Source organism: Camelus ferus, chromosome 13 (genome assembly GCF_009834535.1).
Source record: "Camelus ferus isolate YT-003-E chromosome 13, BCGSAC_Cfer_1.0, whole genome shotgun sequence".
NCBI classification, from domain to species: Eukaryota; Metazoa; Chordata; class Mammalia; order Artiodactyla; family Camelidae; genus Camelus; species Camelus ferus.
Window position 1 is genome coordinate 46,317,912 of NC_045708.1, and position 17,972 is coordinate 46,335,883.

Genomic DNA, 17,972 nt, shown 5'->3' on the forward strand with positions numbered 1-17,972 from the left:
CCCCTAAATTACTGGAATATTCAAATACTTTAAACTTTTTGATTATCTAAGATAGAAGGAAATACAAGAAATTGGTAACATTTGTTGCCTTTGGGAAAAGAGGTTGATGTCAGGGAAACAGAGTAGAATTTGTATCTTTTAATTTTTATACCATAAGAATGCTGTGACCCCTGTTTGAAAATAAATTAGAACTGAAATTTTTCCTCTGTCTTGTTCTTTAAGTGGGTAGATTGTCGTTAAAGTGCTCTATTTGAAAGTACCATCAGTGGCCTGTATTTTCAGTTCATTATCAAAATATTTTTGCTACTCTTGTAAAAAATGCACATCTGTAATTAGGAATTGGTGATTTGAAATGAAAGACTTTTAGTCTGCAGTTCTTTAATTGCAAAACTCTTTTATCTCTTTTTCTTATTTAGGTTGGGTATTAAAAACAAAGACGTATTTTAGTAGAAATTCCCCTGTATTATTGCTTGGAAAATGTTATCATTTTAAATATGAAGGTAAGTGCTAAGTTTGTAATCCATTTGAAAATCTTTGTAGAAATTCACTGTGTAATTGTTTTCAGTACTTTATTTCCAGGTTAACCTACTTTTGGCATATTTCTTTTTATTTCTTATTTCCAGTTATTTTTATTGTAGTAAAATACACGTAACAAAAAATTTACCATCTTAATCATTTTTTTAAGTGTACAGTTCAGTGGTTTTAAATGCATTCATAATGTTGTGCTACCATCAACACCACTCATTTCCAGAACTCTTCGTCTGGTAAAGCTGAAATTCTGTACCTATTAAATAATAACTCCTCATTCCTCCCTTCCTTCCCGTGCCATTCTACTTTTTATGCCTGTGTTTTGGCATATTTCTTTTAAGAACCTGTATTTTATGTAACACATAAAATAACTGCCATATGGTTTGAGTTTCTTGTGAACTCCTTGAGAATAAAGATCATACCATCATACACCATTTGTTATATCCCTCATAATTTTGGACTTACAGTATGAGTGCTAAGTAAATATTATTTGAATTGATCTCTTAATATTCTTTATCAAGTTCTCTAATGATACTTTTAAAGATTATGATAATAATTGTCACCCTAGTTAACTATAAATGGTAAATTTTCCAATTCTTAAGGATGCTACAAGTTTCTAAAGTTATTTACTGTAGTTGATGTTTCTGAATTTTCACATATACTTATGCTTTCAATAATTATCATATATTTTAATAATGTATGCCACTTATTGAGTGCCTACTGTGTGTCAAGTATCGTGCTAAAGTCTTTGGGAAATGTCTTTAATTCTCACAACAAACCTACAAGGTAAATTTAAGTATCCTTATCTTATACATTTGAAAGCAAGAGTTTGGAGAAGTTAAATAATTTGTCCAAAATCACACAGGTATTAAATGACAGAGCTGAAATTTTAAACCAAAACCATGTTTCATTTTAATACTGGCATTCTTTATACTGTATGTCTTTGCTTGCTTTTGTATGTATGAGTGTGTGTGTTTTGTGTGTGTGTGTGTGTGTGTGTGTGTGTGAAAGAGAGAGAGAGGGAGAGGAGAGAGAGAGAAGAGAGGAGTGGGAGAGGGAGAGAATGTATGTGACAGTATGTGCTTATCAAGGCTTTTATTCATTTTCAGTTGATCTTTTTTTGGTATGTCACTTGTCAGCAATCCCAATTGTCTAAAACCTAAATGGTTTGTAATAATAATAGCTAAAATTTATTGGGTATTTATAATGTGCCAGGCAGTATTTTAAGTAATTTACATGTATTAACTCATTGAGTCCTCACAGCATTCTTGGAAGATGAGTAGGAAGTTGATGGATAAAAAAGGGATGCATCTTAGGTAAACAGAATGGCATGATGAAAGCAATGACACTGAGATATTAGAGAGTGTATTTATGAAACAGAGATGTCCAGTGTAACTATGGTAAGAGAGAATTATGAAAAGGATCAAATTATGAAGGAGCATCTTGGTTGCTGTACTAAAGAGTTAGTTAGGTCCTTTGTTTACTGGCAAACGAAATTATGGGCTTTGGGGTCATACATGTGTGGGTTTGAATTTTGGCTCCTTTTGCTTATTGGTTGTTATTTTAGGCAAATTATTTAGTATCCCTAAGTATTAATGATACCCATTTCATAGGCATTTAGTGATGTGCCTAGTACATGTAAGCATTCTGAATGATACTATTATTCATGATAAAAGGAGTGTGAGAAAAAATTGTTAGAATTCCTTTTAAGGATAGTTTTTTTTTTTTTTTTTGGAAGAAATACTTTGAGCAGGTCCTTGTAATGGACTTTTGGGGGTCCTCAATTCAAGAGATGAAAAGTAAACGATATGGGAGATATGAATGAGACAAATAGAAGACTATTTGGTTTTGGACTAGGAGTGGGGATATAGGAAAGGAGAAGGGGGTAGACAGGAGAGAGAGCCAGAAAGGAGGTGGGATTCTGCATATTAATTGAGAAGTTTCCTTGTTTACATGCCTTGATCTTCAGTAAAGTCAAGTGAGCTCATGAAATGCTTGATGTAAAATAAGAGAAGTTCTTTTGGAAAGTGGATGGATCTGCTATCAAGAATGAAAAGGCACCTTATATCACTGCAGGAGCTAGAAGCAGGGTCAGGAGACCAAGAGAGTTTAAGCTATATAGAGTTAACAGAAATCTTGGGGGCTACCTTTGGAATTCTATGTGTGTCACACAATTTTTGGTTCAAGCAAGTTTTCTCAGTTTTCAGAGATAGGTGGTGGGGTACCCAGCTTCTTAACTACAGTGATTATTATCTTAGATTTTTAAGCAACGAAATGCCAGATTTCATTTGATTATATTCAGTGATCATGTATTGAGAACTTGCTGGCTAGGACACTGATCTTGCCCAGAAGGAGCACATGATAATCATAACTAAATATATGCTTTTGAAAAATAACTATTAGCAGTGTAGAAGAATGATTGGAAGTCAGTTGTCAGGCAAGATACCAGGACTCTGATATAGGGCAGTGGAAATGGAAAGGAGAGGATAGATTTGAGATACTATTTTAAGGTAGACTCAGTAACATCTGACAAATGATTGGATTTGGGGTCATGAGAGACAGAGGAGATAAAGAAGACTTAAAGGCTACTATCTTAGATGATAGGTGATGTTAGTAACCAAATGTGGTATACTAGAGGAAGCATGGATTTTGTGGGGACGTGGTATTTGAAGTAGGCTGTTCAGAAATAATCTGATGAAGTAGGAGGTTTGGCATTGATTTGTTACTTTCAAAGATGTAGCATTTGAGACTAATGGATAAGGTCACGTTGATGGAAAGTATAGGTAGAGAATATTCATCTTTAAGGATATACTCATGAAGAAGAATCAGTGGATGGAACTGAGAAGGAGTAGGCAGTACACAGGACAAAGCCCACAATAGTATATTATCATAGAGACTGAGAAAAGAGATTTTCAGGAAGAAAGTTTTGGACAAAGTGCTTAATGCTCAAAAGAGGTTAAACAGGAAATAACCTGAGTAGAGGCTGTAGGGTTGTCAATGAGAAATTGCTGGTGACTTTTGAGAGAGCAGTTTCTCTGAGGTGGTAAGGATAGAAGAGTAGAAGTAGTAAAATTAACAGCAACTAACTACATTTACAGAATGTGGCCCTTTGTTTTGCATCAAAGCCACATTGTATTGTTTTAAAGATTTAGTGGTTACAGTATTGAAAACTTACGGTGTAAAACATAAAACCCCCCCTATACAGGAAAAACATTGATGAATTTGACCAAATAAAATGAAAATATCTGTATCACAAAACACATTATGAACAATTATAAACATTATAAACAATTTAAAAGCAAGCTAGAGAGAGAAGATATTTGCACACACTCTCTATCAATCTTTTTCTCTCTGTATAGGTATATATGTGTTTGTGTGTGTCTGTGTGTGTATATGTCAAAGATCTATCTATCCATCATCTCTCCATCTATATCTTAGACAAAGGATTAGTCACCAAAATTAAAATTTTTATAAATTAATATTAAAAACATGCACAACCCAAGAAAAAATGAGCCAAGAAAATGAACAGGTGCTTTTTAAGTAGAAACTTGAATGGTCAGTCAGACATAAGAAAATGTTCACCCTAGTTACAGAGAGAGTGCAGATTAAAATGAGGTAATATTTCTTAGTCATCAGATTTGCAAAAATTTAAAGGTTTCGTGATATCAAATGTTAGAAAGGGTGTGAAGTAGGAGGAGCTCAGACACTGCTCATGGGAGGTAAATTGTTACAACCTCTTCATGAAGTTTGAGAGTACTTAGAAAAATTGAAAATACACACAAGTTAGGACCCAGGAATTCTACTTTTAAGTATTTACCTTAGGGACATTCTCTGTATGTGTGGAGAACACTTGTACAAGGATGTTTATTGTAGCTTTGTTGAAATAACAAAAAAATTAGTAACGATTTAGGTATTTGTTAGTACTGGATTAGATGAATAAGGTTATTCATTCATTCTAAAAACATTTACTGAGAACCTGTTATGTACCAGGTAGTGGGGTCACTGCTCAAAGAATGGCAGACACAGTACTTACACTTAAGGAGCCTACAGTCCAGTACATGAGAGACATTAAGTAATTATAAAAATTATTATCCCATTATGATATTTGTGATGAAACAGAAGTATAGGCTATTATGCACAGAGACAAATTAGAAAGGATGCTATTGGATGCAAATAAGCAGGAAGTCCACTTTAAATAGCTGAAAACACAATAGAGGGGCTTATCATTCACAAGCAGAAAGCCTGACCTAGAGATGGCTCATGGTTGATTGATCAGGGACTCTGTGGCATCATCAAGGACTCGTGTTCTGTTCATCTCCTCACTCTGCTAACCTCAGCTTATTGGCCTTATCTTCACCTACCTCTCCTCGTAGTAGCAAGTGTCTATCTCAGAACCAGGATAAGAGGTATGAAGGTTATGACAGAATCCACTGGAAGCAGGACTTTTTCTTCTTTGTTTTGTTTCTTTATTATAAATATTAAATTTATTTAATAGAAATATTACTTTATTTTGATACTTTTATTTTCTCATATATTTACAATTTTGAAATTATGAATTATTCATACATAGAGAAGACAAAAACTTTGTTTACCTTGTTTATATACTTTCAAGAATAGTAATGAAACTGTATTAGGCAAGAGAAATACAAAATTATGAATAATTTTTAATCTCTATATGCTTCTATATTGCAGCCCTTCTCATGCCAAAACACCCCACTATCCTGGAGTGGTAGGATTTAATGTTTCCTGATTTTGTCTTTTTTGAAAATGGAATCGAACTATGTTTCCATGACTTGCTTATGGCTTTCAAAGTTGTATTTTTAAGATTTGTCCATGTTGTTATGTATAGTTCTAGTTTTTTTTTACTGCTGCATAATATTCCACTGTATGAGTTACCACAAATTATTCAGTCTGCTATTGTTAGACATTTGTTTTCCTTCATCTTTGCCATTATAAGCAGTATATAATAGTATATTCCTCTATTTTTATATGACTATAGTCTCAGAATTTTTTGAAATATGACATTTACTGTTCACTAAAAATATTTAAATGCAGGATGAGGGGAATTAGTCATTAGCCTGAAGAATATCACATTTCTGTTCTTATTCATTTTTTAGATTCTCTTTTCTAATGAGTTTAACCCCAAACTATCTTCTTACATCTTTCTAGAAATTGTTTTGGTATCCTCAGAGAGGGAGGCCCTTGTACTTAAAAGCACACAAATTTAAGTGAGTCAAGTAAAATTTTGAAAGCACGAAGAATAACAGTAAATAAGATCAAATATGCATTTGAAAATAGATTCAAATATGCGTTTTGAAGATAAGAGGAGTCACAATAAACAAAGTTAAAGTAAAAGAATTGGAGTATTTGTTCAAAAGAACAAAGGGGATTGTGACATGGAGGGAATAACATATTAAGGATTTTTTGTTGTTAATGAAGTTTTGTAAGTTTTGAAATACATGACATAAAGATCTGTTGATTATGGGGGCTAATTTCCTTCATTTTTTACCCCTTTTGTGGGTATACAAACCCATAATATGTAAAGATTTCTATTTTTTAAAACATGTGTATACTTATTTTATCCCATGTCTGATAAGTACAGTAGCTGTACTCTTTCAGGGTTTGTTTTGCAATTTGTTTTACTTCTGATTATTTCTCACATTAGCTTGTTTAATTGTGATTTTTGATAGAGATAATCAGCCTTGACTGAACCCTCAGTATTACACAGTTCTCTTCTATTTCCTTTATCAGCCTTCTTTCTCATTGTTTGTAATGGTTCTTTCAGGCATTCCCATTCTTCATAAACGTCTGATCAGAAGTCTCTCCCAGCATAGAAAACAAAATCAAAGCAAAACAAAATTTAAAAACCCATTCTCCTTTGGTTCCATATATCTTACATTCACCCTGACAAATCTGTGTTAGGCCCTGAAGATTCAGAGGTGCAGAAGAGAAACATATTTCTTCTACTCTAGTGTACTTCAAGTCTGGAGGGGAGGCAGATGTAAGTTAAAAAAAAAATCATTCTAGATAAAATTAATGAAGATCATGGAAAGGAATGTCAGTCAAAGAGTGGATTAGCAGGGGCAGTGTTATAGTGGAAAGTCAACAGGACAACAAAGTTCATTTCTTACTAGCAGTTTTCCATAAAATTTAGAGTAAATATTAAGAGGAGACTAGATGTTAAGAGGATAAGGAATTAATCACTTTGTCAAGGTTAGAAAACAGTGTGTGTGGCAAGCCGCAGGATGAGGTGTGAGAGTTATGCACTATTATATGAAATTTCAAATTTAAACATCTGTAAAGTGGAAATTTTGGACCTATTTGTAGTCCATACTCAATTTCCATTCATTTTTATTTGTAATTGAATTCAAAGTCTACTACTGAGAGAAATTCATTGATAACAGGGGGCTTGACTTCATTTTTAAAATTATCATTGAAACTATATACTACAACTTAGCTCCATTAAGATGAATATTATGAATTTTGGGTGATTGTAATTTTTTCAGAATGAGCTTGGAGAGGGATAGGTGCAGGAAGGATGAAGAATAAAGGCATGATAAAACTGCTCTAACATCCTGCAGAAGGGCATTAGAAATTGAACTCCTTGGAATTGAGAGTTACAGGGAGATTTATCTTCCTACCCATTCACCCACTCAAACCAGCCATCATTTATTAAGATCTGTTTGTGCTAGGCACTGTGCTGCACGCTGAGGTTGGAAAAATGACTAAGACTTTCTCTCTGGAAGTGATCAAGAAATGTTCGTTTATTTTGAGCACAGTGTTTTGTAAAGTATTGGGCAGATAGTGACCATTGTTTTCACATAGAAATTGTATTAAAGATAATTTGGAAAAGCACTTAAAAATGATATATGTGGGTGGCAACAATTTAAAAAATATGTATTTCAACATAAAAGAATAACAATATATTTAAGAATTTCATATTCTTACTCTAGCTTGTTAGTTTGATTTTATAATTTGAGTATAAATATTCGTGACAGTAAATACAATGTGCACATTTCATTTGATTTTAAGAACTAGTTTATGTGTTACATTTTTACGTATTGACAAATTATGATATTTTATTTGCAAATCTCATTTTAAAGAGTACCAATATCTGTATCTTGAGTGAAATGAGGCAAAAAAATTTTTATATTATCCCCTCATAAAAGAGTTGATTATATTTGGAATAAAGGATATTATCATTAACAGTGTTATTGGTAATACCTTATATTAGTGCTAGAGTGTACAAAACATTCAGCATTCATTCTCATTTGATTTTCAGAACAATCTGAATAGGCAGAATTAAAGATTTATCTTCATTTAAATAAAAAAAAGGTTAAACAGACTTGCAGACATAGAGAACAAACTTGTGGTTACTAGGGGGGAAAGGGGGACGTGGAGGGATAAATTGGGAGTTGGGGATTTGCAGATACTAACTACTATATGTAAAATAGATAAACAGCACAGGAAACTATATTCAATACCTTGTGTTTATAGCCTATAATGAAAAAAGAATATGAAAAGGAGATATGTATAACTGAATCACTATGCTGTACACCAGAAATTAACACAACATTGTAAACTGACTGTATTTCAACAACAAAAAAAGGGTTGGAAATACTGTGACATACTCCATGTGAACAGCAATGGGAATATAATACCATTATTGACATTTCTTTGCATATATTTAGACTAGTTTATATTTTTATTTTGTAGATGAAAATAAACTGTTACCTGCAAGATCAGGATGTACTATAGAAGATCATGTAATTGCGGGAAATGTAGAAGAATTTCGTAAAGATTTCATTTCAAGAATATGGCTTACCTACAGGGAAGAATTTCCTCAAATAGAAGGCTCAGCTTTGACAACAGACTGTGGTTGGGGCTGTACTTTAAGAACTGGCCAGATGTTATTGGCTCAAGGACTCATACTACACTTTCTTGGGAGAGGTAAATCAAATATCTGTTGTGGGGGGGGGCTATTGTTTTTTACATTTGAACTCCAGCTTGCAAACTGAATAAAATTCTCTGAGGTTAATTTCTTGATCCTCTGATATCTTCTAAAGAACTAATCTAGCATATAACATCTTTATTAAACTGGGACAGTATGACTTAAACTTTCATGATTCACCCTTCAAAAATACAGGTTAAACATACCTATTATTCTTGGCTACCACTATGAATTAATTGAGTTCAGTTTTTAGTAGTCTTTGAGTTTTGTTGTTGTTATTATTTGATTCTTTTCGATTGAACTCACTGGATTATTTCCAGTTCAGTAAATTCTGGGCAGGTCAAAAGCAGTGACTTTGAGCAGATAATTATTGAGCAGCTAATACTTTTACGTTATTTAAATCTTCAGAAATTTTACAATGGCTTCTTTATGTTTCTCTCTACATATCAGTAATGATGTAAAATTATTTTTTTCTTCATAAATATGATTATAATCAGTTAAATTGATTAGGCATTTTCTTGATAAGATCTTCATGCTTTTTAGACTCAAAAATGTCTTTGATACCTAAGTTATAAATATCTATTTTTTTAACGTGTCACCTTTTTCATCATTTCTATTAGTTCATTCTTATATAATGTGTCAATTTATAGGAGGATTTTAGTTTACCATTTTAGACCATCATATCTGGTTATTACTAAATATCTTTTTATTTTTTTGAGTATTAGACAATTTCCCTGTGATGCATGGCAGATATTTAGTAACCTTTCTGTAGGGATTATTGATGAGATCATTTAGAGAGAATACGTATTCAAGAGTGGTGTGGATAATGCAAGGAAAAAGAATTTTTAAACTTTTCCTAGGATGATTTATTTGTAGTTTCATGCAATCATAGGCAAGAATTGGAATATTTTTCACAGTCCTAACTAGAGATCTGAATCTATGACTCATTTTGTTAACTTAAAATTGCATGTGTTTGGGCACTGTCTTGTTATTGAAAACAGTGAGGTAGTGGATATAGTTGATTTTTTTTTGGATCTTTGATCTCTGATAACTTATTTATCAATTTTTTGTTTACTAGAGAATTGGTCTTGCTCTCTATACAATGATTAAGTTATTTTGAAAGGATTATATGAGAAAAATTTGAAAAGAGATATAAAATTTCCATGGTCAAACTTCTATTTTAACATATAACCAAAACAGAACCCACTTTCTGAAAGTATTCTCTTATGAATACTATGCATGTTAGTGGATATGTTTATTGTGCCTTTGGGTGGTCAGGACTGGACGTCTGGTGAGCAGTGCTGGTAATGGAATGCAACTCAACACTGTCAAAGAAAAGAAAACCGCATTCCAGAATTGTACACTTATTTGTACTTGAGTTTACTGTTTTTTCTCTTTTTTTCTTTCATTTTGGTAGTTTTTTCCTGATTATATGTAATATATTCCCATTAAAACATTTTTAGAAACTACAGGAAAGTCCAGAGAATAGCATTACTACTCAGAAGTAAACATCACTCGAGATACTGGCATGTTTTCTCTGCTCGTACCTTTGTTTTATTAAAGCAGCTTTACTGAGATATAATCTACGTTCCATAAATTCACTCATTAAAAGTGAACAACAATTCAGCAGTTTTAGTATATTTACAGAGTTCTGCAACTATCACCATAATCTAATTTTAGGACATCTTCATCATCCCCCAAAGAAACCTCACCCCAGCAGTAGTCACTCCCAATACCCTGCCTTCTCCATATGCAATCATTAGTCTACTTTCTATCTTTATAAAGTTGCCTATTTCTAACTTTGCTATTTTAGTTTAGTAACTCATATGACTTTAAATGCTACATACTTATTTTAGTAGAATTGTTAAAGTCTAAATGTTTAAAAGATCTGAACACCTTGCTTTGGAACTACTATAGCTTGGACCTGGCCTGATGCTTTGAACATTGAAAATTCAGACTCTGAATCATGGACTTCCAACACTGTTAAAAAATTTACTGCATCATTTGAAGCATCGCTTTCAGGGGAAAGAGAACTCAAAACCCCAACAATGTGTCTGAAGGAAACAATCGGGAGATATTCCGATGATCATGAAATGAAAAATGAAATTTATCACAGGAAAATCATCTCTTGGTTTGGTGATTCCCCCTTGGCTCTCTTTGGTTTACATCAACTAATAGAATATGGAAAGAAGTCTGGGAAAAAAGCTGGAGATTGGTATGGACCAGCTGTGGTTGCTCACATTTTAAGGTAAAATTGCTTTAAAATCTTTCATTTTATGACAGAGGCCCTCAGGCTCAGAGATACTGGTTTTTGCAGTGCATATATATTATTGGAATTTTTAAAGTCTACCTGTATGAGAATGTTCATAAAGGAGATTTCATTTGCTATTAGGGGAAAAACAAGACATAGTAAGACTGTAGTTACATTCCTTTAATTTATCTACTGACAAATTTTTCTTCTTTTCTCATAGGTATAGATATCCAAGGTCTCTTTCTAACCAGGTTTTCATAAGACTACCTTAATGAAATATTCTGAAAACTAACAACTCTCTCCACCTTGGAACATGCATAACATTATATATATATACACACACACACACATATATATATATTTTTTTTTGTAGTGTAACCTGGGGGCTGTAATGTACTGAATAATGTAATGAAATGTCAAGAGCCAAAATTGATGTTTTCAGCATTTCTTTGCACACATCAAATTCTTGTGAATTGTAAATGTATGGCACTATTAATATAATTATATCACAGTAAAAGTAAAGGGTCTGTGATATTCAGAGTAGTTGGAAAAAGTCAAAAGTCAGATGTCATTATACCTCAGCTTTTTATGTACAATTTTTTTGGATACTATTTTTTTAATTATCCTTTTTGTGTGTCTCATTATTATAAACTGAATCGTTAATATGCCATCCAAGTATAGCATGTTATAGTAAATTTAGTCCACTTAGAATCATATATAAAATTGAAATTATTACAGTTTTTTTTTTTGCATATTAACAGGCTTTTATATTTTATAGGCCAGATGCTTACAATTGAAAAGGTATTTCCCTAATATTATTAAATGGATTGTTAATAATATCAATTCCAGCTTGGTAGGACATTTGTAAGAATATAATCATAAAAGCATAGTTTTAGTCTTCAAGATATTATGTTCTGTACCCCAGGGGTCGGAACACTTTTTCTGTAAAAGACCTGATGGTAAATAGTTTAGGTTTTGCAGACTATATAAGGGCTCTACCGCTCATTTTTCTTTTCTTTTTTTGTTTTATAATACTTGAAAACTGTAAAAACCATTCTTAGCTTGCAGGCTGTATAAAAACAGGCCACAGGTCATATTTGGCCTATGGGCCATAGTTTGCCCATCCCTCTTCTACTAACACATACAAACATGCATGAAAGGCATTTTAAGTTAAAAAATTATAAAGATACAGTTAAATAAAAGTATTTTTCTACAATTTGTATAATTTCTTTTTACAGATATTGTTGTGATTTTTTTTTTCACATCATGTGAACCATTGGGAACATTATACTCACTTGGAAATGTTTTTCAATTTGCAGTTTTCTTATGGAATTCTAAGACTTGAAAGTAGGAAATTTATTTGTTCAGGTAGTATAGGTTTTTGAATGAAGGGGAAAAAAATCATGCTATTGTTTAAAGAAAAGAAAAAAATTCTCCCGAGTGTGACCAGAGGATAGTCATACTTTGCTAGTCAGTGATGTAAGTTAATGTGAAGCAAACCTTGAAACATATTGTAAAACCACTGGTTAGAAAACGTTTAATATAGCCAAGTGAGTTTGAGACAAATTCCTTTTTGAGGGGGTCGAGGCAGGGTTCACACATTTATTCCCAAGAATTTTTTTATGTTTTCTGTAACTTATGTTTTAATGTTCTTTGAGTAATTTAGTGTAATATCCTACTTTGAAAAACGTGACCTGATTTTTGATACCATTCAGATGATAGTTTTGAGAGCAGACACTGTAGGTTAAATAGGAAAGTCAAGAAAATGATGGCTTTCTTTTCCCTTAAATTTAATCTTTAATTAACTGGAAATATTAGTTAGGATTTTAAAGGATGATGCTTGTTATTTTCTTAGAAAAGCAGTTGAAGAAGCAAGACACCCTGATTTACAAGGAATAACTATTTATGTTGCGCAGGATTGTACAGGTGAGGAATGTGTTATATAATTCTGCTTTTTATCTGTTTATTTGGTCAGACCTTTTTTAAAATTTAGATATGATTGATATATAACATATTAGTTTCAGATGTACAACATAGTGCTTCAATTCTGTATTATTGCAAAATGATCACCACGATGTCTACTTAGCATACATCACCATACATAAGTACAAGAATTTTTTTCTTGTGATGATAACTTTCACATAGACAATACAATAGTATCATCTATAGTCCCTATCCCCATTCTGTACCTTACATCCTCATGACATTTATTTTATAGCTAGGAATTGTACCATTTAACCCCCTTCACCCATTTAATTCCCCCACCCAACTTCTGCCAACCATCAATCTGTTCTCTGTATCTATGAGCTTGGTGTTTTGTTTATTCATTTTGTTTTGCTTTTTAGATTCCACGTATAGGTGACATCATATGGTATTTGTCTTTCTCTGTCTGACTTATTTCACATGGCATAAATCTCTTAAGGACCATCCATATTATCACAAATGGCAAGATTTCATTCTCTTTTATGACTAAATAATACTCCACTGTATATGTATATATGTACCACATTTTCTCTATTGATGATCCATCGATAGACATTTAGATTGTTTCCATATCTTGGCTATTGTAAGTAATGCTTCAGTGAACATGGCAGTGCATCTGTCTTTTTGGAGATAGAATTTTTGTTTCCTTCAGATAAATACCTAGAAGTAGAATTGCTAGATCATATGGTAGTTATATTTTTAACTTTTTGAGGAACCTCTGTACTGTTTTCCATAGTAGCTGCACCAATTTACGTTCCCACCAACAGTGCATATGGGTTTCCTTTGTTCCACATCTGCATCAATATTTGTTGTTTCTTGTCTTTCTGATAATAACCATTCTAACAGACATGAGATGGTATAGCTCACTGTAGTTTTGATTTGCATTTCTTTGATGATTAGAGATGTTGAGCACCTTTTCATGTACCTGTTGGCAGTCTGTGTAATTTTTGGAAAATGTCTCTTCAGATCTTCTGCCCATTTTTAATTGGAGTATTTGTTTTTTTATGTTGAGTTGTATGAGTCCTTTATATATTTTGATTATTAACCCCTTATCAGATAAATGTTTGCAAATATTTTCTTTTATTTGGTAGGTTACCTTTTTTTGTTGATGATTTCCTTTGCTGTACAGAAACTTTTTAATTTGTTGTAGTCCCATTTATTTATTTTTGCTTTTGTTGCTTTGTGGTGTCAAATTTAAAAAATCATCACCAAGAGCAATGTCAAGGAGCTTTCTACCTGTTGTCTTCTAGCAGTTTATGGTTTCAGTTCTTTCATTCAAATCTTTGATCCATTTTGAGTTAATTTTTGTATATGGCATAAGATAGGGGTCCAGTTTTATTTTTTATTTGTAGCTGTCCAGTTTTCCCAGCACCATTCATTTATAGTTAGACTTTTGATATGTATTTAGCTTATCCCAGTTATACTGTAAATTTTTATGAAGGTAGGAACCATGTTTTACACATTTTTCTTCCTATATGGCACCCTATGTAGGCACTTATTAAATATTTCTTGGTTGAATATATACTATGAATTATTAGTTGCAATATTAAGTTTGTAAAGAAAATTTCAGTATTTAAAATGACTACTTAAAAAAATGATAGATGGGTAAATTTAACGTAGGTATATGCTTGGGCTGCACGTCTGCCAAGTACCATCTCATTGGTGGGTGTGTTTCAAGGCAGGAGAATTCTGTTTGATGTGATTCTCACCAGTACTTAAGTAAATCATCTGATAATGATGTAGCTATTGTCCAGAATTTTGCTTTATTTTATTGTTTTAGGTGTTGCATTTAATGATCAGTATCTATAGTAATTTTGAAACTCTGCTGGGGATAGAGACCTTAATTTCCTGATAAAATAAAAGAACCTTCAAAATAAGGCACCTCATGTTGTTAAATTTATTTTTACCAAAATGCTATTAACAGGATAAAATATATTGATGTTTTGGGGAAGTTAAGTGTACTTCAAGTATGTTTAATATAAGGGGATTTACAAAATGCTTGAGGTTATCTTGGTAACTGACTTGTAGTGGGGAAATAATGGTTACCAAATACACGTGCATCTGTTTGGCCTTTTGTTAAGGTTAATTGGATTATAGTCATGTGAACATGAGAGTTTAAGTTTTCAGATGAGTATATGAACTTTGCAGGTACTGTATTTGTTTTTCAGGTAGGAAATCTTGCAAATAAAATGTGCAGCGTTGAGTTCTAATTAAGCCAAAGGATGTGCTTTAACAATTAATCATTAATAAATTTATGAATTTGCCTTTTGTGCTTTTATTGGTATCAGTCAGCCTTGGTTGTGTTACATATTGTTAATGAAAGAACACAATGTTACTCAATTTCTAAGTGGTTTATGTAATTTGAAGTAGATCTTAAGATTTTTAACATTGGTATTTAAACTTCTAAAAGGAGAGTTTATATTGGTGGAGTGTATTTGGATAGATTGTAGGGTTAGATTCTTTCTTGTGCTCTATTTTCTCTCCACTAGTGGTATCATGTCCACATGCATACTCATTCATTCTTGACTCCTCTCAATGCTTATATCTAGTTAGTCAACCAAAATTTAGTAAATTATACCTTAAAAAAATGCTTCTGAAATCTTTTCTCTCTTCTTCACTCTCATTGGTTTAAATCAAACCCGTACCTCTACCTTGGACTTTAATTTGAATTCCCTTTCTTTCTTTCCTTTTTCTGATTCATCTGATCAAAAGAAATTGATCGTGTCCCCTAATTTAAAAACCTATGACTGCCCATTAAGTCTCGTCTCAAGTATTGTAACATATAAAGCACATGAAGTCCTTTATCATTTGTCCTGACCTACATTTCCAGCATTACCTCCCAACACTGTCTTCCATGTTGATATACCAAAGTATCATCAAACTTCAAGCCATTCCTTGGACATATTACTATCTTTTCCCATGTCTTTGCACATATTATTGCCTCTGCTTAGAATGCCCCCTTATTAAAATGCTTTTTGTTGACTCTTACTCATTCTTTAGCAACTCACTCAAAGGTTACACCTTTGGTGAAGCCTTTCCCAATTCCTGTCAGGTAGAATTAGTTTATTATTTTGTGGTTGGTAACATTTTGAAAATACCTCCATTAAATATGACACTTGTAATTCACTTGTATTATCACCTGTGCTTATCTGTATCTTCCTGTAGCTCAATGACTGTTAAGGTAGCAGGTGTTGGGGAAAGGTATCAGAATCACTTGATTGGGAATCACTGCCGTAGTGAGCCTGTGTTATGGAACTGGACTTTTTCATAGCCCTTACATACGTTGGAAGTGGAGGAAGAACACAAAAATGATTGAGCCAGACACTGTGAAATCAGGATCTTATTTGCTATTATACTTCCCTGGCATAGAAGACTTCAATAAATAGTTGGCCCTCAATAAGTGTGTGTTGAATGAAGCTGAAGGCTAAGAGGCATTTAATAAGGAAGAAATGGTTGTGTATACTAGTGGAAATATTACTACTTTGCCTTACTTGTTTCTGAAGGAAGTAGACCTCCGAGGGGAAAGCCCATTTGATTGGAGTGTGTATGCATTCAGAAAAGTCAGAGATAGGAATGGTCATGAGTGTGCTACCTCGGAAAAGTGAGAGAATTTAAAGGTTTATAATTAGAGGCTATTACTGAGTAGTTAGGCAGAAGTAAGGTGATAGAATTGAAACATGGGAAAAACTATTGTGGCAATTTTGTAGCTTCGTTTTAGACTGACTGTGGGAAGTAGGGAAGCTGGTGAACAGGAGAATTTGATAGCTCATCATCTAAATTTGGAATTTAAAGGGAAGACCTGGGACAGAGTGGTAGAATTTGTTTATCAGCTAACTGGAATAGTAAAAGAGTTTGCTGACAGGGACTGTGGGTGTAAAGTAAGTTTTGAATAAAGCTTTTTTGTTGAACAAGACAAAATAAAGTTTTGTCTGTATTTGCTTCCACCAAATCCACCCATTTTCTCTTGAATTACCCCCTTAGGCTGTCACACTCATCACTCTGCCAAAACTGCTCTTGTCAGTAACCTAATCTTGCTAAATCCCGTGGGTCACTTCTCAGCCTTTACATCACGCAGTCTGTCTGCAGCATTTAACGCTGTTCACTGCTTCCTCCTCCTTTTAACGTTTTGTATACTTAAGTTTCCAGAACATCATGCTTCAGGTTTTCCTTCCACCGTGAGTCCACTCCTTCATAGCCTCCTTTGCTGGTTCTTCCTCATCTTCCTGATCTCTGAAGTTGTTGGTGTGTTGTGCCCAGTCTTTAGATCTCATCTCTTTCTCTGTGTACACACATTTGGATTTACCCATCTCTTGGCTTTACAGTCCCATCTGTATGTTGCCAAATCCCAAATTTATAGGTCCATCCTGGACCTGTCGCCAAATGCAGGCTTTTGTCCTTAACTGCCTACTTGTCTTCCCTGCTTGCATGTCTAATAGATATCTCAGACTTAGCATGTCTGAAACTGAATTCCCAATCCTCCTTCCTATATTTTCCCTTCCTACACTCTTTGTTTTTGTAAATGGCAGGTCACTTACTGTTTGCTTATACCAAAACCACTCAAATCATCCATGACTCCTTTTTTTCTCTCACATCTTGTGTTTAATGTATTAGGGAGTTCTTCATCTTCAACTGATCACTTTTCATCACCTCCACATGATCTTCCCATGACCGTTCCCTATCTTGACAATTACTGCCTTTGTTCAGGCTACCATTATCTCTTGCTAGATTCCTGCAGTGGCTTTCTAACTTCTCTGTGCTTCAACTTTTGCCCTCTGCAGTCTGTTCTGAACACAGAAACCAGACAGGTAAAGTGTAGAGTCCTGAAAATCTCTTCATTGGCTTCCTATCTCAAAGTTAAAACTGAAGTCTTTACAGTGGCCTTTAAGAGCTCCCGCAGTGTGTCTTCATTCTCTCCCAATCTGTATCTTTATCTCCTAGCCTCATTTCCACCACTGTGCCCCTTGCTCACTTCCTGCAGAGGCACTGGCCTCTTGTTCCTGGAACAAGCTGGCTCTGTTTCTGCCTTAAGGCATTTGCACTTGCTGATCTTTCTGTCTAGAATGCTCTTCCGCCAGGTATCTGCATTTCTTTGTTTCTTACTTTAAGTCTTGACTTCCTTACTGTCTTATTTTATGTTGCCCCCTTCTCAACATTCCCTGTCCATCTTTCTCCCTTTTTTTCTTCAAAGCATCCATCGCCATCAGACATAGCTTGTATTTTACTTATTTATTGTCTATTTCCCTGTGTTAGAGGGTGTGC

At 33.5% G+C, this 17,972-nt stretch overlaps 1 protein-coding gene across 4 annotated transcripts in view; it reads left to right on the forward strand.

The window, feature by feature from the left end:
• The window catches only part of ATG4C (autophagy related 4C cysteine peptidase), a 70,358-nt gene that overhangs the window by 27,989 nt on the left and 24,397 nt on the right, over positions 1 to 17,972 (forward strand). For 3 of the 4 annotated variants that reach the window (XM_032494459.1, XM_006181282.3, XM_032494458.1), the window contains exons 3-6: positions 417 to 500; positions 8,245 to 8,478; positions 10,397 to 10,727; positions 12,586 to 12,656. In XM_032494459.1, the coding sequence (XP_032350350.1) occupies positions 417 to 500; positions 8,245 to 8,478; positions 10,397 to 10,727; positions 12,586 to 12,656 (720 nt within the window). The remainder of the gene's footprint in view (positions 1 to 416; positions 501 to 8,244; positions 8,479 to 10,396; positions 10,728 to 12,585; positions 12,657 to 17,972) is intronic. The other variant, XM_032494460.1, reaches the window with a different exon arrangement.